General features: G+C 44.5%; 2 protein-coding genes and 1 pseudogene across 2 annotated transcripts; all 3 read left to right on the top strand.

Annotated features, from left to right (window-relative positions):
• Positions 1-26902, top strand: part of LOC142189633 (uncharacterized) — a 637493-nt pseudogene that overhangs the window by 28623 nt on the left and 581968 nt on the right.
• On the top strand, positions 2311-2959 carry LOC142195246 (uncharacterized). The gene has a single exon (XM_075264902.1). The coding sequence runs from the start codon at positions 2324-2326 to the stop codon at positions 2957-2959; it is 636 nt and encodes a 211-aa protein (XP_075121003.1). The 5' UTR covers positions 2311-2323.
• On the top strand, positions 11840-13107 carry LOC142188804 (uncharacterized). Its single transcript, XM_075262024.1, has one exon. The coding sequence runs from the start codon at positions 11848-11850 to the stop codon at positions 13105-13107; it is 1260 nt and encodes a 419-aa protein (XP_075118125.1). The 5' UTR covers positions 11840-11847.

Genomic DNA, 26902 nt, shown 5'->3' with positions numbered 1-26902 from the left:
TTTGCCGCTAGTAGCTGTGGTGGAGGTTGCAGCGTCATAGGGTTTCAGTCTACTCCTGCCATGAATTTTGGCCTGGGAGAGGAGATAGGCCACCCCAGTTTGCACCCGGGGAACAGACTCCACCACATTCACCCTGCCTGTCATTAAAGATAAGCACTGCAGCATCCCTGACCACAGGCGCTTGTCCAAGTGTCGGTGGTCAAGTGGACCTTGCAGCAAAGCGCGGAACTAAGGGCCCACCTGATGTTGAGTGACACGTGCTGGTGCAAGGCGGGGACGCCACACCGGGAGAAGTTGAGACGGCTAGGGACGGCATAGTGAGGTGCCACAGTTGCCATCAGGTCCGGGAAGGCGGGAGTTTCAACAAGCCGGAACGCCAACCTCTCCTGGGCCAGCAGTTTAGCGATGTTGGCGTTCTAGGCTTGCGTGGGTGGGTGGTTAGCAGTGTATTTCTGCCGGCGCTCCAATGTCTGAGAGATGGTGGGTTGTTGTAAAGAAGCGCCTGATGGTGCCTTTGATGGTGCAGGAGAAGGAGATAAGACAGAAACAGGGGAGGATGAGGGAGAAGTCAACAAAGTGGCGGAGGCAGATGAAGTGATGTCCTGGCTCGTCCTCTGGAGTGCATCGCCAGCACTGTGAGCAGAGGCAGTGGCATGAACGGCGGGCGACGTTTGTCCTGCCGTTGCTGCCTGCCACTGATTCCATTGCTTGGATTCCAAATGACGGTGCATTGAAGTGGTGGACAGGTTGCTCTTCTCAGGGCCCCTACTCGATTTCGAGAGGCAAATTGTGTAGACGACACTATATCTGTCCTCGGCGCATTCCTTGAAAAAACTCTACACCTTCAAGAAACGTGCCCTCGATGGGGGAGTTTTTCTGGGCTGGGTACAAAAGGGAACATCTTCGGACATTCCGGGTCTGGCCTGGCTTCGGCAAAGCAGCTGACCTCTGCCTCTGGACATGTCTCTGCCTCTAGCTACCCTTTTTGGTGCTGCACCTGCCTCAACATCCACACTACTTTCCCAGCTTGACATCCGCCTTGTCCAGGTGGGGTCGGTGTCCTCGTCGTCCACCACCTCCTCTTCCAACTCCTGTCTCGCCTCCTCCTCCTGCACAATGCGCATGTCAACTGGCTGCCCTGACAGCAACTGCGTCTCATCGTCGTCGATGAGGGTGGGTTGCTGGTCATCCGCCACCAAATCGACCGGAGATGGAATGGAGGAGACTCTAGTGTTTGAGCATCTGGACACAGATACTCGTCTGTTAGGTCCGTGGAATCGCGAAATGGAGGGGCAGGTTGCGGTACAGTCAAAGGAAGGGAGAACAGCTCTGGGGAGCAGGGACAGTTGGGGTTATTGTTCTGGGAAGATTGGGAATTTTGGGTGGAAGGAGGACAAGACTGTTGGGTAAGAGGAGGTAGAGGCTGACTGGCTGGTGGACAATGTGCTTTAAGCGTTATCCGACAGCCATTGCAAGACCTGTTCCTGGTTCTCGGGCCTACTAATCTTTGTACCATTCAGCCTAGTTAATGTGGAACTTTTGTGCAAAGCGCAGAACTTAGGGCCCGCCTGATGTTAAGGGACACACGCTGGTACAAGGCTCAACTCACCCTAAGTGCCAAAAACACTGCTGGTGCAAGGCTCTACTCATGCCAAGGGCCTCAATCTCTGCTGGTAGCTCAGCTTAAGGTCATGTAACTTTGTTTGGAAGGGCTCATGTTAAGGGCTAGAAAAGTGAATTTTGGAAGGTCTTACCACATCACACACACACACACACACACACACACACACTCAAAATGACAGTTAAGGGTGAGGGCTTTTGGAATTCCCATTGCCTATTCCATTTGTGGTTGTCATGGGGAACGTGATTTAAAGGGGTGGTTGTTACTGTTTGTTGAGCTTAAATTGGGGTTTGTGTCCATCCATTTGGGGAGTAAAGAAGGTTTCCAGGTATTTTCCCACTTTGATAGAGGTTTTTTTGAATGTGGAAAGTGTGTAGTTGTTAGGCAGTGATGTTGGGGTAATAGAGGGTCTTTGGTGTGTTAGATGCCCCCAGACATGCTTCCCCTGCTGTCCCAGTGTCATTCCAGAGGTGTTGGCATCATTTCCTGGGGTGTCATAGTGGACTTGGTGACCCTCCAGACACGGATTTGGGTTTCCCCCTTAACGAGTATCTGTTCCCCATAGACTATAATGGGGTTCGAAACCCGTTCGAACACACGAACATTGAGCGGCTGTTCGAATCGAATTTCGAACCTCGAACATTTTAGTGTTCGCTCATCTCTAGTTTTATTTATAAATCAGAACTTAATAGACACTTGAGAATGCATACAGGAGAGAAGCCATATTCATGTTCAGAATGTGAGAAATGTTTCACTTCTAAAGCATATCTTGATACACACTTGAGAATGCACACAGGAGAGAGACCATTTTCCTGCTCAGAATGTGGTAAGAGTTTTACACAGAAACAACATCTTGTCGACCATCAAAAAATTCACACAGGAGAGAAGCCATATTCATGTTTAGAATGTGGGAAGTGTTTTACTGAGAAGTCACATCTTGTTAGACATCAGAGAATTCACACAGGGGCGAAGCCATATTCATGTTCAGAATGTGGAAAACTTTTTATCTCTAAATCACTTCTAGTTACACATCAGAGAGTTCACACAGGAGAGAGGCCGTTTTCTTGCTCAGAATGTGAAAAAAGTTTTACCTATAAAAGTGATCTTCTTAAACATCAGAGACTTCACACGGGGGAGAATAAATTTCCATGCCCAGAATGTGAGAAATGTTTTACAGATAAATCACAACTTAATAGACATGTGAGAGTTCACACAGGAGAGAAGCCATATTCATGTGCATGTGGAAAGTCTTTTTGCAATAAGTCATCTCTAAGACGCCATGAACTAACTCATATAAAACGTGGCCTCTCCACACCTACAGTGTCCACCAATGTGTAGCCATTGTGGTTACTTTTCTTCCTGAACTTATTTAATGACATTGAGAACAAGAATAAAATACAACTGTAAGACTGGAATCGCATCTCCTTGTTTGTGGCCGTTCTTAATAGAGAGGAGAGGAATCACATGTGCTGTGCGATGTCAGCGGCTTTGGGTATCACCTGACAGCCAATAATGAGACCTTATAGCGCTGATTTCAGAGTCACAATATAAGGTTTTGCAGAGGAAGACTGAGCCATTCCCCCCTGTTCTGAATTATGTGCCAGCTTCCCAGTACATCCTACAGAATAATACACGAAACCATTATGAAGTACAGGTTATTCTGCAAACATAAAGGTAGGGTTCACACTACTGTTGGATTCCGTTCAGAAGGTGTCCGTTTAAAAAAAAAAAAAAAAAAAAAGGACACCTATCATAACGGACATAAACGGACAGTTACTTATCAGTTACTGTCTGTAATATGTCCATTGCCCATAGACCTCAATGTTAAAGAGGACCTTTCACCATCCCAAGCCTGTGCAGCTTTCTGCACCATGTTATATACAGTGTTGGCCAAAAGTATTGGCCCCCCTGCAATTCTGTCAGATATTACTCAGTTTCTTCCAGAAAATGATTTCAAGCACAAACTCTTTGGTAATATCTTCATTTATTTTGCTTGCAATGAAAAAACACAAAAGAGAATGAAAAAAGTCACATCATTGATCATTTTACACAAAACTCCAAAAATGGGCCGGACAGAAGTATTGGCCCCTCAGCCTAATACTTGGTAGCACAACCTTTAGACACAATAACTGCGCACAACCGCTTCCGGTAACCAGCAATGAGTTTCTTACAAGGCTCTGCTGGAATTTTAGACCATTCTTCTTTGGCAAACTGCTCCAGGTCCCTGAGATGTGAAGGGGGCCTTCTCCAAACTGCCATCAAGAGATCTCTCCTCCCCCACAGGTGTTCTATGGGATTCAGGGCTGGACTCATTGCTGCCACTTTACAAGTCTCCAGTGCTTTCTCTCAAACTATTTTCTAGTGCTTTTTGAAGTGTGTTTTGGGTCATTGTCCTGCTGGAAGACCCATGACCTCTGAGGGAGACCCAGCTCTCTCACACTGGGCCCTACATTATGCTGCACAATGTGTTGGTAGTCTTCAGACTTCATAATGCCATGCACACGGTCAAGCAGTCCAGTGCCAGAGGCAGCAAAGCAACCCCAAAACATCAGGGAACCTCCGCCATGTTTGACTGTAGGGACCATGTTCTTTTCTTTGAAGACCTCTTTTTTTTCCTGTAAACTCTATGTTGAGGCCTTTTCCTACTTTTGTCTCATCTGACCAGAGAACATTCTTCCAGAACGTTTTTGGCTTTCTCAGGTAAGTTTTGGCAAACTCCAGCCTGTCTCTGGGTAAGAAGTGGAGTCTTCCTGGGTCTCCTACCATACAGTCCCTTCTCATTCAGATGCCGACGGATAGTACGGGGTGACACTGTTGTACCCTCGGACTGCAGGGAAGCTTGAACTTGTTTGGATGTTAGTCGAGGTTCTTTATCCACCATCCGCACAATCTTGCGTTGAAATCTCTCGTCAATTTTTCTTTTCCGTCCACATCTAGGGAGGTTAGCCACAGTGCCATGGGCTTTAAACTTCTTGATGACACTGCGCACAGTGGACACAGGAACATTCAGGTCTTTGGAGATAGACTTGTAGCCTTGAGATTGCTCATGCTTCCTCACAATTTTGCTTCTCAAGTCCTCAGACAGTTATTTGGTCTTCTTTCTTTTCTCCATGCTCAATGTGGTCACACAAGGACACAGGACAGAGGTTGAGTCAACTTTAATCCATTTCAACTGGGTGCAAGTGTGATTTAGTTATTGCCACCACCTGTTAGGTGCCTCATGTAAGTAACAGGTGCTGTTAATTACACAAATTAGAGAAGCATCACATGATGATGCTAAATGATCCTGCAGTGTGTCTGTGTTTCTATCATTTTAGTTGCTATGATTCATACGATTTCTCTATCTGCCATGAGCTTCTATGTGTTTCTCTCTTGTTATATACTACTGTACCATCTATGAAACTGTATCACTGAAATTTCCCCATTGTGGGACTATTAAAGGAATATCTTATCTTATGATTTTTCAAACAGTGCCAATACTTTGTCCACCCCCTTTTTTATGTTGGGTGTAGAATTATATCCAATTTGGCTTTTTGACAATTCTTTTTGTGGTTTTCCATTGAAGACAAATTGAATGAAGATAATAATACCAAAGAATTTGTGCTTGCAATAATTTTCTGGAAGAAAATGAGTATTATCTGACAGAATTGCAGGGGTGCCAATACTTTTGGCCAACACTGTATGCTGCTGCACAGACTCTGGGGCACTTTGAATTTTGTCTCTAGCCCCCTTGTTGTGGAGTTCTGAGCGCCGTTATTTCTGGTGCCCTGTATGTTAATGAAGCCCTTCACTGTCAGAAGGGCGTTTCTGACAGTGAAGGGAGCAGCGATGTCATTCTGACACTGTCCAATTAGCAGAGGACAATGTCAGAGCAGCTTCAACAGCATGATCTTGATTTATGGGACTGGGAAGAAGAGCCAGAGGAGCAAAGTCACTCCTCCAGCTCTACTTCTAAGTCCCGTAAAGAGAGAAGTGCGTGATCTTGCCAGAAGTCGCGAGATCACGCTGCTGAAGCTGCTCTGACACTGTCCTCTGCTAATTGGACAGTGTCAGACTGACGAGAATGACGTTGCTGCTCCCTTCACTGTCAGAAACATCCTTCTGACAGTGAAAACAAAAGAGGAACAGCACCGAGCCGTATATGGTGTAGTATTGTTAGGTGAGCGTGAGCCACAATAAGGGTTAATTTCGCGCTCACCTGAAGAATTCACAACTACCAACTGCGCCTCAGAACCGATTACAGTGGGTTCGTCCCTGGGTGGACGTGAGCAGCAGGTCCCTTGTCACCAGTGGTGTGAAATGATATGTCAGGGGACCAACCTGATAGATGGATTTCAAACCTCTTTATTAGTTCAAGTTAATACAACACGTTTCGGGCGACAATGCCCTTTGTCAAGTGCAAATGAACTGGTGTGCATGGCAGGATGTGTGGCCACATATCATTTTAAGCCTTCGGACAGTTAGGGGCTTAATTAATATACAGGGAGCCAGAAATAACGGGCTTAGTGGTTAGCACTACAGCCTTGCATCACTGGATTTCGGGGTTAGAATCCCGCCAGGAACAACATCTGCAAGGAGTTTGTATATTCTCCCCGTGTTTGCATGTATTTCTTCCCATTCTACAAAGACATAATGATGGGAAAAAAGAAAAATGTACATTGTGATCCCTATATGGGACTCACGATCTACATAAAAAAAAGAAATAGCAGGACGCAGAACTCCGCAACGAGGGAGGCTAGAGAGAAAAATCTAAGTGCCCCAGAGTCTGTGAAGCAGCGCCTATAATATGGTGCAGAAAGCTGCACAGGCTTTAACGGACACTAAAGGACAAAAGATAAAATCCCACTGAAATGAATCGAGATTGCAAACTGACCAGCGAGTGTCTGTTGCTAATATCTTGTACGGACAATAGCCATGGACACTGCTGAGCGGACACCAACGGTAGTGTGAATGCCCCCTAAGAGCTCATTTGGCTCTGTGAGGAGAAAAATAAAAAAAAAGTTATGGGGTTTGGAATATGAGGAGTCAAAAATGGAAATTGAAAATGCCTGCGGCAGGAAAGGGTTAAAGATATAAGGAACAATGGATAATTCTATGTGCAGAATAAATGACAGCTGCAGAGAGCACACACAGCTCTGCTACATTTAAATTATACACACAGTCCTGATACAACAGGGGTAGGGAACGTACGGCTCTCCAGCTGTTGCAAAACTACAACTCCCAGCATGCATACTGGCTCTGCTGTTCTGGGAACTCCCATGGAAGTGAATGGAGCATGCTGGGAGTTGTAGTTTCACAGCAGCTGGAGAGCCAAAGGTTCCCTACCCCTGTGATACAAGGACATCACACTGTCAGATGCACATTACAGAGATACTACCGTATTACATGGACATTACACATACACAACTCTACTATACACAGATATTACAGCACTACTTACATGCACATCACACACAGACTGCTCTGGTACACACACAGCTCCACTACATACACATCACACACACACAGCTCCACTACATACACATCACACACACACACACACACACACACACACCTCCACTACATACACATCACACACACAGCTCCACTACATACACGCAGACACCTCTAATATCTGATCATGTGATTCTGTGACTCCTCCCACACATGTGACATCATCACAGGTCCTTTAGCTCACTAAGATTTAGCATCTACTAAGCAGATGAAGCTATAACAGCAGGACCTGATCATGTGACTCCCTGACTCCTCCCACATGTGACATCATCACAGGTCCTGTCACCACGGTTACTGTACAGGAGGAGGTATATATACGGTGGTCGCTCTCAGTCCTGGCAGGATTCTCGTTGTCTCAGGACTCGGCTGTTCCTTCCATGGCTGAGATGACAATATTTGTGTCTTTTGCCGTCTGAGGTTGTTCTGGGCTGTTTCCATTCCTCCCATAGAGGTAAATAGTAGTCGGGACCTTCACCCTACGGTAGTGATGGCGAACCTTTTTGAGACTGAGTGCCCAAACTGCAGCCCAAAACCCACTAAATTATCGCGGAGTGCCAACACGGCAATTTAACCTTAAAACGCTGAGGATCCACAATTGCGGACAGTTATTGACCCACAAATTACAGTCGTGTGACTGGGGCTTTACAGAGCTTGTACTGAAGGTGAAGGTCTCTGCATGTGGTACTTTTGAACACTATTTACATCACACATGATCTGTTTTATAGTTACCATGCAATGTTATTACAGCCTGTACCAATATCACGTCTGCTATAAAACAGATACTGAGTGATAAATAGTGAGGGGACCCCAGACAGTACAATCTGCCCCACAGTGGCCCCCACACACAGTACAATCTGCCCCACAGTGGCCCCCACACACAGTACGATCTGCCCCGCAGTGGCCCCCACACACAGTACAATCTGCCCCACAGTGGCCCCCACACACAGTACGATCTGCCCCGCAGTGGCCCTCACACACAGTACAATCTGCCCCACAGTGGCCCCCACACAGTACAATCTGCCCCGCAGTGGCCCTCACACACAGTACAATCTGCCCCACAGTGGCCCTCACACACAGTACAATCTGCCCCCCAGTGGCCCTCACACACAGTACAATCTGCCCCACAATGGCCCCCACACACAGTACAATCTGCCCCACAGTGGCCCTCACACACAGTACAATCTGCCCCACAATGGCCCCCACACACAGTACAATCTGCCCCACAGTGGCCCTCACACACAGTACAATCTGCCCCACAGTGGCCCCCACACACAGTACAATCTGCCCCGCAGTGGCCCTCACACACAGTACAATCTGCCCCGCAGTGGCCCTCACACACAGTACAATCTGCCCCACAGTGGCCCTCACACACAGTACAATCTGCCCCACAATGGCCCCCACACACAGTACAATCTGCCCCGCAGTGGCCCTCACACACAGTACAATCTGCCCCGCAGTGGCCCCCACAAAGGATTATACCTGTATGCTCCACAATAGACCCCTCCCCATGTAATGGTCTACAGTAGCCCCCTCCCACAAAGCATGAAATGGTCCACAGTAGCCCCCTCCCCAGACAGTACACACACAAATATGCTTACTGAAGAGCCGCTGGGCATCCTCTCTCCAGTTCACTGCGGGCGCTGATGACTTACGTCATCTGGGCGACTGCACGTGTGCCAGCAGAGTGGGCTCGCCATCACTGCCCTACAGTATAAATCACATGATGGCTTTATTCTATAGGTCGCTACGGTTACACTGATACCACATTTATACAGGGTTTAGGTTTTATTACTTCTACACTAGAAAGAACTTACTAAATCATTTCTTCTTGTCTTGCTGTATGCTGAGCCTGAGCTTTAACCCTTTCCCGCCACAGCCACTTTTTGTTTTTCAATTTAAATTTTTTTACTCTTCACCTTCTAACAGCCATAACTTTTTCATTTTTCCATACACTGATCCATATGGGGGGGCTTCATTTTTGCAGAACAGACTTTACTTCATAATGGAACCATTTAATGTTCCATACATTGTACTGAATGTGGTGAAGTTAGAAAAAAACTGTTTTTTTTTGTGGCTTTTATTTTTATGGTGTTCACTGTGCAGCCAAAACGATAAGTTATCGATATTCTATTGATTGTTGCAATTATAGGGAAAAAAAATTCTTATGTCTATATTCTGAAACCAGTAACATTTTTATGGCGGGGGCTGCATTAGGCCTCTTTTTCTGTGGGACCAGATGTATTTTTTATTTACTTTTCGGTATCTTTGGTCTCCTTCTCACCTATGGATAATTTCTTCTCACCCCTCAGCAGACACCGCTTCATATATATGTCCTGTACCAGCCTAGGTTTGTCTCCCCGGTGTAGGGAGCTCTTTCTACATTACAGGTTAGTGGAGGAGAAGAGACTAAGGAGGAATGTGCCATGTATCTTCACATACTAGAGCCTGAACCGGAAGCCCCCCTTATACTAATCCTATTTATTACATGGGATCTTGTGAGGTTTGTACATTGTCTCATCGTCTCTCCATTCAGGTTCCTACAATATAGAATCCTCTCAGTATCTTCTATATAAGAGAATATTCCTGATTGATCCATCAAGGATGGAAAGAGACGGGAACAAGATGGCGGAAAGTCTATTAAATCTCACCCTAGAGATCATCTACCAGCTTACTGGAGAGGTGAGAGATTCTGATGATGTCATCATTACATCATTCTTATCGATAGTAATAACAGATGATAGGAGTGGAGAGGTGATGGACTCTGGACATGTATGTAGTGAGATTTATTAATGTGTCTCCCCATAACCAGGATTACACAGTAGTGAAGAAGAACTCTAGTGGGCGCTGTCAGACTCCTGTGTATGAAGGATATGGAGGAACCCTGAGCCCAATCCCGGGACCTCCACCTCACCTCCTGATACAGGAGGAGATCAATGGACAGAAGATCCTAGAACTCACCAACAAGATGCTGGAGCTGCTGACTGGAGAGGTGACACTGCTGGGAATGCTGGGACATTATACAGTAACTGGAGGGGTCGGGGTGATGACTGTATCATTGTGTTGTCAGGTTCCTATAAGGTGTCAGGATGTCACTGTCTATTTCTCCATGGAGGAGTGGGAGTATTTAGAAGGACATAAGGATCTGTACAAGGAGGTGATGATGGAGGACCACCAGCCCCTCACATCAGCAGGTAATAGACAGGACTATATACACATGGACTTCCATTATTTGTATGTACAGAATGAATTCAGTCCCTGTCTGTGTTTCCTACAGGTAGATCCAGTAAGAGGACAACACCGGAGAGATGTCCCAGTCCTCTTCTTCCACAGGATGATCAGGTAGATGGAGATATTCCCTAAGATGTGTAGACGAGCTGTGAAGTCCTTGTGGTCAGTCTTGTTGTATCCAGCAGTATTATATGGTTATATACATGGGCGGTGTCATTGACCCGCCATCTAATATGTTTATCCAGCTTCTCACAGACCTGCAGCTACTGTCAGGACATCTTTCATCTTCATGCGGATTAATGATCTAGAACATTCTCTGTGACTTCCCCATTTGTCCGGTGACTTTTACATTATTTGTTTCACAGATTTTCCATCCGGATAAAACTCTGAGCGACATTAATGCTATATCTATGAGAATAAAGGAAGAGCCCTATGTGAGTGGTGATGAGGAGTGTGAGGAGGACATTCCTACAGGGAACCGCCCAGGTGAGGAGTCACCACTATCTTTGCTATATGTGGATTTTCAAAGTAGTTGTCACTATAGGACATTATACTGTATGTGGAGGGGTCACTATGGGACATTATACTGTATGTGGAGGGGTCACTATGGGACATTATACTGTATGTGGAGGGGTCACTATGGGACATTATACTGTATGTGGAGGGGTCACTATGGGACATTATACTGTATGGCAGCATTTTTAAAGAAGTTGTCCAGGAATTGGTTCACCTAGGTGTGTCTTATCATTAGATGCATCTTATAAAGTGGAAAATATGGTACTTTATTAACAAATTTCTTCCTGAGCGAGAGGTGGAATAGTGGAATTATTTTTCCCCATCATGTATAATTCCCCCTCGTGCACTCCCTGCCCCTCTCGCATGCTGTCTCATCTCTTTACCTTCCACCAGTTTTTGCTCTCAGCAATTTCCTCTTTATAACACCACACTTTCCTGTATAATGCAAAATAGCTCCGCCCACATGAATTTGATCACATGGTCATGACTTCATCAGAGGATTTTAGTCCACTAACAAATAGCATCTACCATTACTGCACTGATGCCAGAAGCCCATCTTCTTTAACATGGCGCACATGTTCCCCTTAGAAATGAGCATTGATGAGCTAGCATTGGTTTGCACTGTGTAAGCCACAACGCATGCGCTGTTCAAAGCTATATCGATACTAGGAGATGGGGATAAAAGGGATGGGAGCCGAGCCCATGTCTGTATAGTATCATTCGTGTATGTGTCCTGCAGAGACATATACAAAGATGGTAGTAAAGATGGCAGCCCTCACAATCCTCTAAATATATGAGCTAATAATATTATATTGTATCAATGAATAATTGCATTGAGTTAATATAATTGTTAATTGAAACAAATAACATAATGAAAAAAATTCTTGGACCTGCCTTAAAAATTGCATGGAATTTTTTTTATATAGAAATGTTATAAAATATCAATATAAATTATATTGTTAGTTTTCTTCTCATCAGATGACTGTACCATGAGCTCAGAGGGACATCTGATATCTACAGATTATAAAGCAGAGGATCATGGTATCACACAAGATCCATATAAAGAACATGTCATTACCCCAGATATACCCTCAGCCCTTCACAGCAGAGATCTATCGTCCAATCCTTTTATACACATCCAATCTTCTGGGCCATCACAGACTGTGAAGGAAGATCATAGTCAGGAAGAAGGTGATGTACATCAGAGTATTCACATGGGCACTAAACCAATTATTTGTTCAGAATGTGGTAAATGCTTCAGCTACAAATCAAGTCTTATTGAACATCAGAGAATTCACACAGGAGAGAAGCCATATTCATGTTCAGAGTGCGGGAAATGTTTTACTTATAAATCACATCTTAGTAGACACTGGAGAATCCACACAGGAGAGAAGCCATATCCATGTCAAGAGTGTGGGAAAGGTTTTTCTTCTAAATCATTTCTGGTTAGACATCAGAAAGTTCACAATGTGGAGATGCCATACTCCTGTTCAGAATGTGGCAAATCATTTCCCTGGAATTCAGAACTTACTGAACATCAGAGAACTCACACAGGGGAGAAACCATTTGTATGCCCAGAATGTGAGAAATGTTTTACCAAGAAATCAGATCTTGTTATACATCAAAGAATGCACACTGGGGAGAAGCCATATTCATGTTCAGAATGTGGGAAATGTTTTACTTATAGATCACATCTTAGAAGACACTGGAGAATTCACACAGGAGAGAAGCCATATTCATGCCCAGATTGTGGGAAATGTTTTTCTTCTAAACCACTTCTGGTTAGACATCAGAAAATTCACAATATTGAGATGCCATACACATGTTCAGAATGTGGTAAATCGTTTCCATGGAATTCAGATCTTACTAGGCATCAGAGAACTCACACAGGAGAGAAGCCGTTTTCGTGCCGAGAATGTGGGAAATGTTTTGCTAAGAAATCAGATCTTATTATACATGAAAGACTGCACACTGGGGAGAAGCCATTCTCCTGTACAGAATGTGGAAAATGTTACAGGAAAAAGTCAGTCCTCAAGGCACATCAAAGAACTCACACAGGAGAGAAGCCATTCTCCTGCTCAGAATGTGGAAAATGTTTTGCAAAAAAGTCAGTCCTGAATGTACATCAGAGAGCTCATATAGAACGTGGCACGTCCACACCCAGAGTGTCCAACAATGTTTTACCTGTAAATCTGACCTTGTTAAACATTACACCGGACAGTAGCAATTATGTTTTCTTTTCTCCATAAACTTGTTTTATTGACATTTACTAGAATACTAGAATAAAATACCATATTAAGGCTGGAGTCTCATAATGGATCTGTATTCGTGCCTGCGATGCTTCCCCAGCCTATCCTTGTTTAAGTGTCTTTCTCAGCTTCATTAACCACACCCTGCCTGAGCAATAAGGCTCTAGCATGATAGACTTGCTGTAAGATGTGCCTGACATCTGATATGAACTGACCTCTATTGTCCCTTGGCTTGTTTGTGACCTGTCAGGATACGGAGTCGCCGCGGTCTCCTTGCTGCGCGGCGTCTCCCTGGGAGACGTGTTAGGAGTTCTATTGGGTGTGCTTAGGTCATTAAGGGTTAATCTTTTCCTTGCCTTCAGTCTCCATGCCGTTAGCCATCAGGTGTGTTCTCTGCTGCTATTTAAACCCCACCCAGGCATGGATCCTTGCCAGCCATTCACTTTGGGTTTCCTGGTCCCCCTGCTCAGTCTGATTCCCTGTCTGTTTGTATTCCATATGTTTCTTGGTTTTTTTGACCCGGCTTGTATTTTTGACTATCCCTTGTCTTTTGATTCGGTACCTTTATTATATCTCCTGGCTCGACCTCTTGCTCGTCTGACCTCGCCTTCTCTTCTGTGTCTTGCTGGGACTTGTGGTCCTCCCTGGTTCCATGCTGTTTAGTCTTTTGTTTTGCATTGCAGTTACACTGTGCTTTCTGTTTAGGTGTGACCCCTGTGACTCCAGTCCCTAGGACTTTCAGGGCCTCCTCTCCCCTTATCCTAGCCGCCGGGATAGAAGCGTAAGGAGTCGTGGTAGGCGCACTTCAATTAGGAAGTGCATTGGTCTGCCTCATCTCAGATACTACAGCATAGTCATAACCGCAGGGCCTACGACCCCTTTTGTCATTAGTTGCACAGTGTTGCTTTCCCAGCTGTGTCACTTTGCACTGCCTGACCCTGACTCCAATCCTTACATGACCACATTCCAGTTTACTGTCCTTGATCTGCCTCCTATGAGTGTTGACTACCTGGTTGAACCTTGTCACCTGCCCTGAGTTGGCATTCAACGATACCTCCAATAATTGTTATTTTGGGGTACAAGCAACAATCGTCCGTCATGGACTGTTTCATGCATTGTGTGATCTCAATGGCTGATGAGACGAGGAGACTACCCTGTATCTGTATTTTTGGACTCTAGTTCTGCCACCAAATTCTTTTAGGGAGGGCCTAGTATATTTCATCACCATGCTAAACCACTTACTGCATCCCTCAAAACAGCATGGCTTTACACAAGAAGGGCCCGGGTGGTGAACCAGCCACCTGCTTTCCAGACCTTTTACTAACTTGCCGCAGAATTTATAGAAGTTCCAAAATCTTTTTATGGTTCAAATTAGGGTTTGTAAATTTCTTTCCTTCTGGCCTAGAGAGAGTCATTGTCTCTCAGGTCAATGGAGATGTCTTCTCAGAATTTCATTCCTTGCCTTTTATAGTCATGACCTTTGATTAATATAACATGTACATATATGGTCCATAAGATGTTACGCAGCACAGATATTCTCTCTCTTTCCATAAATTATCTCACTATCTGCCTATAATTGGTTAAGCCTCACTAAACTTTGTTCTCCTTCTCCTATGATCTCCAGCTCTGTTGCAAGTTTTGCTGCTGTAGAAAATGAAGTAAATGTCGTGGATCATTTAGTGATAAATAACCCTGGGCAAGATCTGAGATCTCAGCTTCAAGTCCCCTTGTGGGACATATAAAAAGTAAAAAAAAAAAATTTTTAAAAATAAAATTAACAAATAAGTTTTTTTTAAAAAAACCTTTATATAAAAAATTTTGCTTCCCCCCCAAAAAAAATAACAATAAAAAGTGAACATAAATTATTACATACCAAACATTGGAACCAATAAAAAGTACAACTTGTCCCGCAAATAATGAGCCCTGACAGATCTCAATCAACAATACAGTAATAAATTTATAGACGAGCCAAAAAAATCCTTCATTTTCAAAAAGTAACATTTTATTTGTAAAAGCCAAAAACCTAAGGGCTAGTTCACAAGTGGCGCAGTAGGGCGGATTTTGACACCGAGAGTGACGTGGGGAGCCACGCCACTCTTGGGTCAAAATCCGCCTGTCGTGGCTTCCGACAGTCGCAGCTTCCCCCTCTGGAGTTGGCTCAAATATTTCACATGGACCCCCCAAAAATGTAAATAAAAGCAGAACAAATGGTGGCCAATAAAGTACAAGGAATAAGCCCTGACATAGCGATCCTGCATGTCCGACTTTGTGTTGGGTTAGAAAAAAAGGTTTCGCCGTGGAGAGGCAGAAGACACACATGGGCAGTCCCAATGCAAACCCCTTCAAGTTAATGTCTTTGAAAACTGGCCGCCAGATTTCCATCTCCTGTATTGTTTCTCGAGGCAGAAGACAGAAACCGGCCAGATTGGCTAAACTGGAGACTGGGCGCAGATTTGAACCCGCCCTCACAGAGATACTACTGTATGACATGGACATTACACATACACAGATACAGCACTACTACATGCACATTACACAGCATCCACTGCAGGCATATGGTCATGGCCGTAAGTGTTGGTACCCCTGAAATATTTCCAGAAAATGAAGTATTTCACTCAGAAAATTATTACGGTTACACGTTTTCTTATACACAGGTTTCCAGAGGAAAAAAAATGATATAATTTTATGCAAAACTCCGAAAATGGGCCAGACAAAATTCCTGATACCCTAAGCTTAATATTTAGTTACCGACCCTTTGGAAAAAATACCTGAAATCAATTACATCCTTTAACCATCCACAAACTTCTTCCACCTCTTTGCTCAACAACAATTGTAAGATTTGTCCACAGCTCTACAATGGGATTTCGGTATGGACTCATTGCGGCCACTTCAGAACTCTCTTTGTTTCCATCCATTTTTGGGGGCTTTGTGAAGTATGTTTGGGGTCTTGTCCTCCTGGAAGACCCATGAGCTAGAACGCAAACCCAGCTTTCTGACACTTGCACCTACATTGTGACCCAAAATCATTTGGTAAGCTTCAGATTTCATGATGCCTTGCACACAATCAAGGCCCCCAGTGCTGGAGGCAGCAAAAAAATCTGTGACCCTCCCCCATACGTGACTGCTGGTCCTGGATTCCTCTTGTAGGCCTCATTCCATTTTTGGTAAACAGTAGAATGATGTACTTTACCAAAAAACTCTATCTTGATCTAATTTGCCCAGAAGGATTTTGGCTTATTCAGGTACACATTGGCTGTTTTCTGTCTCCTGATGGATAGCTGGCGCTGACACTGATGCCCCCTGAGCCTACTGGACAGCTTGGATGTCTTTGGCACTTGATTGGGGCTGCTTATCCACCATCCGGACTATCCTGTGCTACAACTAGAGATGAGCGAGTAATATTTGATCGAGTAGGTATTCAATAGAATACTACGGTATTCAAAATACTCGTTCAAATACTACTCGCATATTCGCAGTAAAGAATCGATTCAGAACCAGCGTTGATTGGCCGAATGCTATAGCATTCGGCCAATCAACGCTGGTTCTGCAACAGGCTTGTCCTTGCTAGTCGGGAGAGATGGCAGCTTGCGGTTATGCGGGAGCTGACTTTTTCTCATAGGAATGCATTGACCAGCGTTGATTGTCCAGTGTATAGCATTCGGCCAATCAACACAGTCCTATGAGAAAAAGTCAGCTCCCGCATAACCGCAAGCTGCCAACTCTCCCAACTAGCAAGGACGAGCCTGCTGCAGAACTAGCGTTGATTTGCCGAATGCTATATAGTGTATAGCATTCGGTCAATCAATGCTGGTTCTGCAGGACGAGTAAGGGCCGGTTCACATTAGCGCTTGCCTCCCATCCAGAAGGAGTCTGCAGGAGGACCCCCCCAAACGGAATATCAGCGCAACTGCAAGCGCTGTGCAGTTAAAGCGCATGGACCCCATAGACTATAATGGGGTCCGTGCACTTTAACTGCACAGCGCTCCTCCTAAACACTCTCCTCCTGCTATTCGTGGACTTGGTGACTCTCCTTTAGTCCAATACTGGTTTCCCCTGAAATGAGCATTTTTTCCCATAGACTATAATGGGATTTGATATTCGATCGAGTAGTCGAATATTGAGGCTCTACTCGAAACTAATATCGAATCTCAAATATTTCACTACTCGCTCATCTCTAGCTACAACCTTTCATCAATTTTCTCTTCGATTTATGTCCACGGACATTAGCTACAGGGCCTTGGGATGTAAACTTCTGGATTATGTTGTGCACCTAGGACAAAGGAACTTCAATATCTCTGTTCTCCATGCTTATTATGGCACACGCAGTGCAAAGATTGAGCCAACTTCTCTCCTTATCTGGTTTCAGGTGTGATTTTTATATTGCCCACACCTGTTACTTGCCACAGGGGAGTTTTTTCAGGCTTCAGCTATTTTTGGCCTTTCCATAAAAACCTGATTGGTGGGGAACCAAGACTTTAATGAGTGCTGAGCATCACTGAAGGCGTCCAGCTTTCTGCTTCTGGCCCCATATAGTTTTCAGGACGGGTACCATGGCCCCTAATGGTCAGCTGTTTGTGGCCATTAATAACTTAACCACTTCAGTACCAGGCCAATTTGTGGTCCAGGACTAGACACATTTTAGGTTTTTTTTTTGTATGTGCACATTTGAGGACTGTAATGTTTTTCTCATACGTCTCATTCAACTAATTTTTGCGTCTTTTTTCGAGGACACACAGGAATTTATTTTTATGTTGCTTTTATTTTTGAATGTGTTTTAATTTTTTTTTATATCTGGGAAAATATAAACAACATAGAAGGGAAATTGTGTCGGCTTTTCACTTTTTTTATTTAATTTTAATAACACAAAGTGCTACTGAAAAACTTTATAAGACTGGGGCCTCACGCGGACACGCTGCGTTTTGAAAATTGCAGCATGTCAATTATATCTTTGGACACGCCGGCGGCTTTCCTGTAGATATAATTGTAACAGAAAGTCCGTGGAGGAAAAGTCTGTGAACTTTCTGTTCAAAGAGCTGCAGGAAGAACCGCTATGCGCTCACACCGCGGTCGTTCCTACAGCACTGTAGCACGGCGGGGCCCCACTGGATGGAAACGCAGTGTTTTTGGGCATTGCGTTTTACAGTACCAGCACAGTGAATGCAATTTTGTCTAATCCTAGCCCCACACTGCGGAAAAAAAACACTGCGGAAAAGCTGTGTTTTTCAAAAACGCTCACATTTTCGAAAAACGCAGCATGTCAGTTATAGTTGCGGAAACGCTGAGTTTTCCCCTCCATAGATTTCTAGAGAGTGTGAAAACCGCTGCAAAAACACAGCATGATAAATGTGTTGCGGAAACTTGGCAGAAACGTCATGGCAGACTAAAAATTCACTGTTTTGCTTGGTTGAGGCTAAGGCCCCACAGGCTGGAACCGCTGCGGGAACAACCGCAGTGTGAACGCATTGCGGTTCTTCCTGCAGCGCTTTGAACAGAAAGTTCACAGAGATGAGCGAGTACTGTTCAGATCAGCCGATCCGAACAGCACGCTCGTCTAGAAATGAATGGACGTAGCCGGCACGCGGGGGGTTAAGTGGCCGGCCGCCGTCAAAGTGGAAGTACCAGGCAGCGCCACACCTCCCATGAGGCAACCTGAAGCGACCGCTTCAGGCGGCGCTATGTCAGGGCCCCAGGGAGGGCGGAATTTTTCCGGCTTTCTGTAGTTCGCCTCAGGCGGCGAAAGGGGTAGGTTCGCCCCTGGTACCAGGTGCATCCATTCATTTCTATGGAGCGTGCTGTTCGGATCGGCTGATCCGAACAGTACTCGCTCATCTCTATTCACAGAGTTTTCCTCCTGTGAGAGTGTGAAGGGTGTAGTCTGGGAAGACAAGTATATCCCAGCCAGGCAGCTAAGGGGTGTGTGGTGAGACCCACACCAGGGAGGTCAGCTGACTAATCAGGCCCTAATAACAGTCTGAGTCTGAAGACTAGCAGTGTGGCACCACACTGACAGAGCTGACCTGTCCAGACCGGACCTCCAAAGCAGGTACTGTGCCACCTGTTGTTCTTGACAAGGTGGGAGACTGGTAGCCAGGCTCCTGTATAGTCAGGGAAAAGTTTCCTTATGTTTAACCCCTTAGCGACCCTTGACGTAACTGTACGTCATGGGTCGCATGGGGATGTATGGAGCGAGCTCACACGCTGAGCTCGCTCCATACACGGCAGATGCCGGCTGTATCATACAGCCAGGACCGCCATGTTTTGCCGATCGCCGCCCTCCTGAACGTCACATGAGGGCGGTGATCGGTTGCTATGACAGCCGGAAGCCTATTGAAGGCTTCCAGGCTTGTCTCTGCACAAGATCTATTAGACGATGCCAGAGGCAGCCTCTAATAGAAGTGCTGCGATTTTGCTATTCACTGCAATACTGTAGTATTGCAGTGAATAGTATGAACGATCAGACCCCCTAGGTTTCAAGGTACCTAAGGGGTCTGATCATAAATGTATAACAAGAAAAAAAAAAGTTTTTAAAAGTATTAAAAAAATTTAAAAAATATAAAAGTTCAAATCACCCCCCTTTCCCTAGATCAGCTATAAAAGTAATTAAAGAACATTAAACATAAACATATTAGGTATCCCTGCGCTCCAAAATGCCCGAACTATTAGAATATTAAAACATTTATCCTGTACTGCGAACGGCGTAGCGGCAAAAAAAATAAAAACAGCCAAAAAGCGTTTTTTTCAACACTTTGCCTCCTATAAAAAATTGAATAAAAAGTGATCAAACCATCAGATCTTTCCCCAAATGGTATCAATAGAAACGTCATCTTGTCCCGCATAAAAAGACACCACAACCAGCTCCATACATGGAAATATGAAAAAGTTACAGGTGTTAGAACATGATGACACAATTTTTTTTTTCTATTTTGCAAAGTATATCATTTTTTTTAAAAGTATCAAAACATTTCAAATACTATATAAATTTGGTATCACCGCGTTCGTACTGACACGTAGAACACAGGTAACATGTCATTTGTACCAAACAGTGAACGCTGTAAAAATTAAACCCATAAGAAAATGGCGCAAATGCATTTTTTCTCCAATTGCACCTCATTCTGAATTTTTTTCCAGCTTCCCAGTACATTGCACAGCATATTGAATGATGCCATTACAAAGTACAATTTGTCCCGCAAACAATAAGCCATCATGTGACTCTGTGAACTGAAAAATGAAAAAGTTATGGCGCTTGAAATGTGAGGAGGGAAAAACGAAAATGCGAAACCAAAAAATGGCCTGGTCCTTAAGGGGTTAAATTAGTTTTCTCACCCGAGAAGGGTTTTGTTTTGTTTATCCTGTGGCTTTGCTAAAGCAGTGTATGCACAAGTGAATAAAGCCTGAACCTGTGTGCAATCCAATGCCTGTGTCCCTATTTCCTGCACTGCTACAAGCATCTACCTCAGCGGTATCCCACACCCCGCAGACTTTCTGTTACAATTACATCTATGGGAAAGCTGCTGGCGTTTCTGTAGATATAATTGACATGCTGTGATTTTCAAAACCGCACGCCGCAGCCAAATTGCGGTGTTTCTGGCCCGTGAGACTCCGGCCTAAATAGCAGAGGACCATAATTCCTCAGGATTTTCAAACATAGCCTTTCAATTACCTTTATTGCACATGAGAAACTCGATGAAAAACTCAACAGAAAACTCATATGAATTTCCGCAGCACAAAACTGAAAAACGCATGTACATGTGCGGTTTTTTTCCGCGATAGAAAACGCAGCATTTTCTCTGCGTTTTTTTTTACACTGTGTTTTTTTGCTGCGTTTCCACCCAGTGGGGCCTTAGCCTTAAATAGTTTGTCCTTTCTGTTACGGTAATTTTTATTTTATATGGTGTCGTCGGGTGTGGGGCTACAACCTTTAATAACGACATTTTATTGATGTTTTATTTACTTTTTAAAAAACTTTTCTACTTTTTTCTTATTCAGATTTTGTCTCGATAAGGTCATAATAAACCTTTGGGGACACTTTTTTTTCTTTGTTAGGGAGGATTTCTCCTTCACCTGGGTATGATACATTTATCCTCCTGCACATTGTATATACACCTTACTTGAACTGATCTGGTTCCTGTAGAAGATGCTGACACCAGCGGATCACGTGACCGCCGGGCCAGAGGGTGGCTGCATCATTGCGGCGCCCATAGCTGTGAATACAGCGCTCATTGAGCGCTGTACACACAGCAATCGAAAAGGCAGGGAGCTCCAGCTGAAGTTACACCTAGCTCCCAGTATCAGCAGCTGCACGATCTCGTGCAGCTGCTGTGTTCTGATTGGACGTACTGCTACGTCCTGTCAGAACACGGCAACCACCGTCCGGACATTTATACTCTATGGGCGGTCCGGAAGTGGTTAAGTCCAGAGAATCCCCTTAAAATGCCTCTGATATTTATTACCGCTGTTAGGATCACATCCTCCATCTTGTATTCTGTCAGCCATCTTGTAACCTTTTTCTTATATAAACTTTATGAGAATGTCTGTTTAGAGTCTAAGAGACCCCTTTAGGGGATAAGGCGTGTGGAATGTTGATGGTTGGGTTATAACTCCTTATCTGTTTGTGGTAAGAGTATTCATCTTTGAGGGTGGGTGTAGAAACCGGTTCAATAACCTGTTGATCGTTAGCCCCAAGGCCGGAGTGGACCAGCATGTGATCATTATCTCTCTTGCTGTGATATACATCTAGAATTAGTAAGATGTTGGTTTACACATAAATATTTTAGATTCTTCTTTATGTCATGAGAAAGGTCATCCCAGGTTGGAAAGTAATAATGAGATGCAGACCTTATCCAATAGTCATGTGCCACAGCTTATGTCATTAGAATAGTCCAACCTGCTTTTGTCTGTATTGTATTTAAACTACCTCTCTGTAACAATAAATCAGAACTCTTTTGATACACCACCATCTGTGTCTGAATCAGTTCTCCAGGCCTAAAAGAATGGCTGCAGTCCATCTAGGCCTGTTAATTAATTATTTAATTTGGAGCTCTGCAACATACTCTTATGAGGACCATTTGATGTCCCCAACACCGCGTAATGGGGACACAATATGAATAAAACATAAAAAAATAACAGTTAAGACCAAAAAATAAATGAAATAAAAAAAAAAACAGAAAATGTGTTCAGTCAAGATATGGTTAACACACAGTTCTACAAACTGTATATCACACACTGCCGGCTCCGCTACATACACATCACACACAGACAGCTCTACCATATACACGTCACACACAGAAAGCTCTACCACATACACCTCACACACAGACGTCTCAACTACATGCACGGCACACACAGACGGCTCTACTACATACATGTCACACACAGACGGCTCCGCTACATACATGTCACACACAGACGCCTCTACTATAGACAGCTCTACCACATACAGGTCACACACAGAAAGCTCTACCACATACACCTCACACACAGACGTCTCCGCTAAATACACGGCCCACACAGACGGCTCCGCTACATACATGGCACACACAGACGGCTCCGCTACATACACGGCACACACAGAAGGCTCCGCTACATACACGTCACACACAGACGGCTCCGCTACATACATGTCACACACAGGCGCCTCTACTACATACACGTCACAAACAGACGGCTCAGTGGGATCCCGTCTGCAGTAGGTTAAGGCTCCCCAGGAGTCTCCATCCTCTTGGGCACTTCAGCACCTCAGACTTACAAGCTCACAACCTGACTGCATCAATCTGATGGCCGGATCCCCCACTGTGTGTCTCTATGCTTTCCATCAATGGCGGCTCACTGGTTGGCTCTGATGCCTCGCGGTGCTGGAGTCTTGTGTTCAAATCTGACAACATCTGCTAGTAGTTTGTGTGGGTTTGCTTGGGGTTCTCTGGTTTCTTTTCACACTCCAGTCATACTGATAGGGTATATGGAGTGCGAGTCCTATATGGGACAGTGTCCGATAATGTCTGTAAGTGCTGAGGAATATGTCAGTGCTATACAAGTAACATTAGTAACACACTAATGTGCGAGACTCCGTCCCAGATTACACTTAATAGTCTATGGTTGCCGTGTGTAACCAAGTGGACCCAAAGAACAGAAACCTAAACGCTAGTGTGAACTGAGCACTAGAGAAGGAAATAAATATTACAATGGTCCCCTGCAGTGACAGACACAACACATAGGAGAAGAAGGGACCAGAGAAGTAACTTCACCTCATGAGATATCTGTAACAGCTGCTCATGTGACCTCTCCCATCACATGACTATGACATCAGCACAGGTCCTTTATCTTCAGCTGGATTCTCGTTGTCTCAGGACTCGGCTGCTTTAAGGGCTGTTCCTTCCATGGCTGAGATGACAATATTTGTGTCTTTTGCCGTCTGAGGTTGTTTCTGGGCTGTTTCCATCCCTCCCATAGAGGTAAATAGTAGTCGGGGCCTTCACCCTACGGTATAAATCACATGATGGCTTTATTCTACAGGTCGCTACAGTTACACTGATACCACATTTATACAGAGTTTAGGTTTTATTACTTCTACACTAGAAAGAACTTACTAAATCATTTCTTCTTGTTTTGCCGTATTCTGAGCCCGAAAGTTAACCCTTTCCTGCCCCAGCCACTTTTTGTTTTTTTTAATCTGTATTGTGTCAGTCGTTGCGATTATGGCGATACCAGATATTTATAGTTTTTGGACTGTTGTAACATCTTAACAAAAATACAAAACTTTGGGGAAACTTTTATTTCAATTTTTTGGAACGTGAAACTGCTAAGGGTCAGTTCACACTAGCTTATATGTTCCATCCGGAAGGAGTCCGCATGAGGACCCCCACGGACGGAATACAAGTGCAACTGCAAGCGCTGTGCAGTTAAGCACATGGACCCCATAGACTATAATGGGGTCCGTGTGCTTGTCGCGCACTGCCCGCAAGAATCGTGCGAGGCAAGCACACGGATCCCATTATAGTCTATGGGGTCCATGTGCTTAACTGCACAGCGCTTGTATTAGCGTTGGTATTCCGTTCGTGGGGGTCCTCATGCGTGCTCCTTCCGGACGGAAGCCGAACGCTAATGTGAACCGTTGCAAAATATGTCTTTTTGGCCATTTTTTTCCTGCTTTATGTATTTTTTTATGTTTTTAGGCCTGGCATTTTCAGACACAGGATCCCTAATGTGTGAGTGTGTTTCTTTTTTCTTGTTTGGAATCTAAAGAAGGGGTGATTGGAATTTATAGTTGTTTTTTTTTATGTTTAAAATATTTTTCAAATCTTTTAATAAGTTCTTATTGTTTATTTAGCCCCACCCCCTCCCTGGCACCTTGTATCTCCGATCATTAGGTCGTGTGTCCCATGGACTAAAATATAACTGTTTCGGCCACAGTGAAACCTTAGGGGACTATATACCTATGACAGTACCAAGATGGCTCCCACAATCTTCCCATGCAGGAGCCATCCTTCACCAAAAATAAGTGCTGGGGACTTGTACCAGGGGGCTCAAGAGAGTACAGTTTCAATGGTTTTGGCACTCACTCTGCTTCAGAGACTGTGCGCCATTCCCCCTGGTCTATAAGGGGCAGAGTGGGGTTTAGTATTCCAAATTGATCTCTTTAAAGACATTTGCCAGTACTGTTACAGTGGGTATCAGGAAGGAGTTAATCTTTCTCCAGAGCGGTGTGAGGGCTTGGTTTGTGTGGAGTGAATTGTCGTTTTCATTGGCGCCTTCTCCATATCCTGTTCCAGCTTAGGTTTGTCTCCCCACTGTAGGGCACTCGTTCTACTTTACAGGTTAGTGGAGGAGAAGAGTCTGATACTGAGGAGGAATATGCCATGTATCTTCACAGTGCCTGAACCGGAAGCCCCCCTTATACTCCCTACTAATCCTATTTATTACATGGGATCTTGTGAGGTTTTTACATTGTCTCATCTTCTCTCCATTCAGGTTCCTACAATATAGAATCCTCTCAGTATCTTCTATATAAGAGAATATTCCTGATTGATCCATCAAGGATGGAAAGAGACAGGAACAAGATGTTGGAAAGTCTATTAAATCTCACCCTAGAGATCATCTACCAGCTTACTGGAGAGGTGAGAGATTCTGATGATGTCATCATTACATCATTCTTATCTATAGTAATAACAGATGATATGACTGAAGAGGTGATGGACTCTGGACATGTATGTAGTGAGATTTATTAATGTGTTTCCCCATAACCAGGATTTCACAGTAGTGAAGAAGACCTCTAGTGGGCGCTGTCAGGCTCCTGTGTATGAAGGATATGGAGAACACCTGAGCCCAATCCTGGGGTCTTCACCTCACCCCCTGATACAGGAGAAGATCCTAGAACTCACCAACAAGATGCTGGAGCTGCTGACTGGAGAGGTGACACTGCTGGGAATGCTGGGACATTATACAGTAACTGGAGAGGTCGGGGTGATGACTGTATCATTGTGTTGTCAGGTTCCTATAAGGTGTCAGGATGTCGCTGTCTATTTCTCCATGGAGGAGTGGGAGTATTTAGAAGGACACAAGGATCTGTACAAGGAGGTGATGATGGAGGACCACCAGCCCCTCACATCAGCAGGTAATAGACATGACTATATACACATGGACTTCCATTATTTGTATGTACAGAATGAATTCAGTCCCTGTCTGTGTTTCCTACAGGTAGATCCAGTAAGAGGACAACACCGGAGAGATGTCCCCGTCCTCTTCTTCCACAGGATGATCAGGTAGATGGAGATATTCCCTATGATGTGTAGACGGCTGTGAAGTCCTTGTGGTCAGTCTTGGGTTCTCCAGCAGTATTAAATGTTTTATACTTGTGTAATGAGAGGTGGAGATGGAGGATAAAGTTGACCATAGACATTACATGTTGTCTGGATCTTCTCACAATCTTCTGGCTATGGAGACTGCTGGTTGGAATAAGGAACCATCAGGTTGGATTTCTACCGATCTGATCCTTTATTTGCCCTGAGACAAACAACCCCGGATGTATCTGGTAGAATCTGATTTCCTTCACTGAAATATCCTGAAGCAGGTCTAGCCATGCTGAGTATACATGTGTATGAGTTTCTTGAGGTTGTTATTGAGCCATTATCCATGTCCAGCTTCTGGTCCTGCAACTTTTTGGCTCTGATAATTCCCGCTGTATTCTTATACATTTCTCTTCCTGTTTACTGACCTTTATATTTCCTTCACAGCTTTTGAATCAAGATAAATACGTTGATGACATTAATGTTATATCCATAACAATAAAAGAAGAGCCCTATGTGAGTGATGAGGAGTGTGAGGAGGACTTTCCTACGGGTGAGTGTGACGGATATTTATGGGACATAAGCTGCTGACTGGTTGGAGTTTCCTCCCCTCTTACACTATAGAACATCCATGCTTGGCTGATTGTATATGGCAGTTATTACATCTGTATGGCTAAGTTTAGGATATAAGCACAGAAAGGAGCATCCGGTAAGAGCGACTGTGCATAAATCCTGCTTCATATGACTTGGGTAAAAGATAAACTAAGGGCTCGTTCACATCAGCGTTGTGAACTCCGTTCTGCAGGTTTCCATTTACTGCATAAAACAGAGGCAGGAGACGGAAACCTGCAGGAGTCTCTCTCACCCATTCATTTGAATGGGTGAGAGAGATGTCCGGCCGTGAGCGGCGGTGAGGCTTTTATGCTCTCCGCCGCGAAACTGGGTTTTATAATCCGGACACAGAGTCGGACATGCAGTACTCTGTGTCCGGATAAAAAAATCCGGTTTCGCGGCGG

This window comes from Leptodactylus fuscus, chromosome 1 (assembly GCF_031893055.1).
Source record: "Leptodactylus fuscus isolate aLepFus1 chromosome 1, aLepFus1.hap2, whole genome shotgun sequence".
NCBI classification, from domain to species: Eukaryota; Metazoa; Chordata; class Amphibia; order Anura; family Leptodactylidae; genus Leptodactylus; species Leptodactylus fuscus.
The sequence above is the reverse complement of the archived record's forward strand: the minus strand, read 5'-3'. Positions and strand labels throughout refer to the sequence as shown.

Excerpts from the sequence above, each read along its gene's own strand:
- LOC142188804 (XM_075262024.1), top strand. The coding sequence starts at position 11,848 with ATGAGCTCAGAGGGACATCTGATATCTACAGATTATAAAGCAGAGGAT.
- LOC142195246 (XM_075264902.1), top strand. The coding sequence starts at position 2,324 with ATGCATACAGGAGAGAAGCCATATTCATGTTCAGAATGTGAGAAATGT.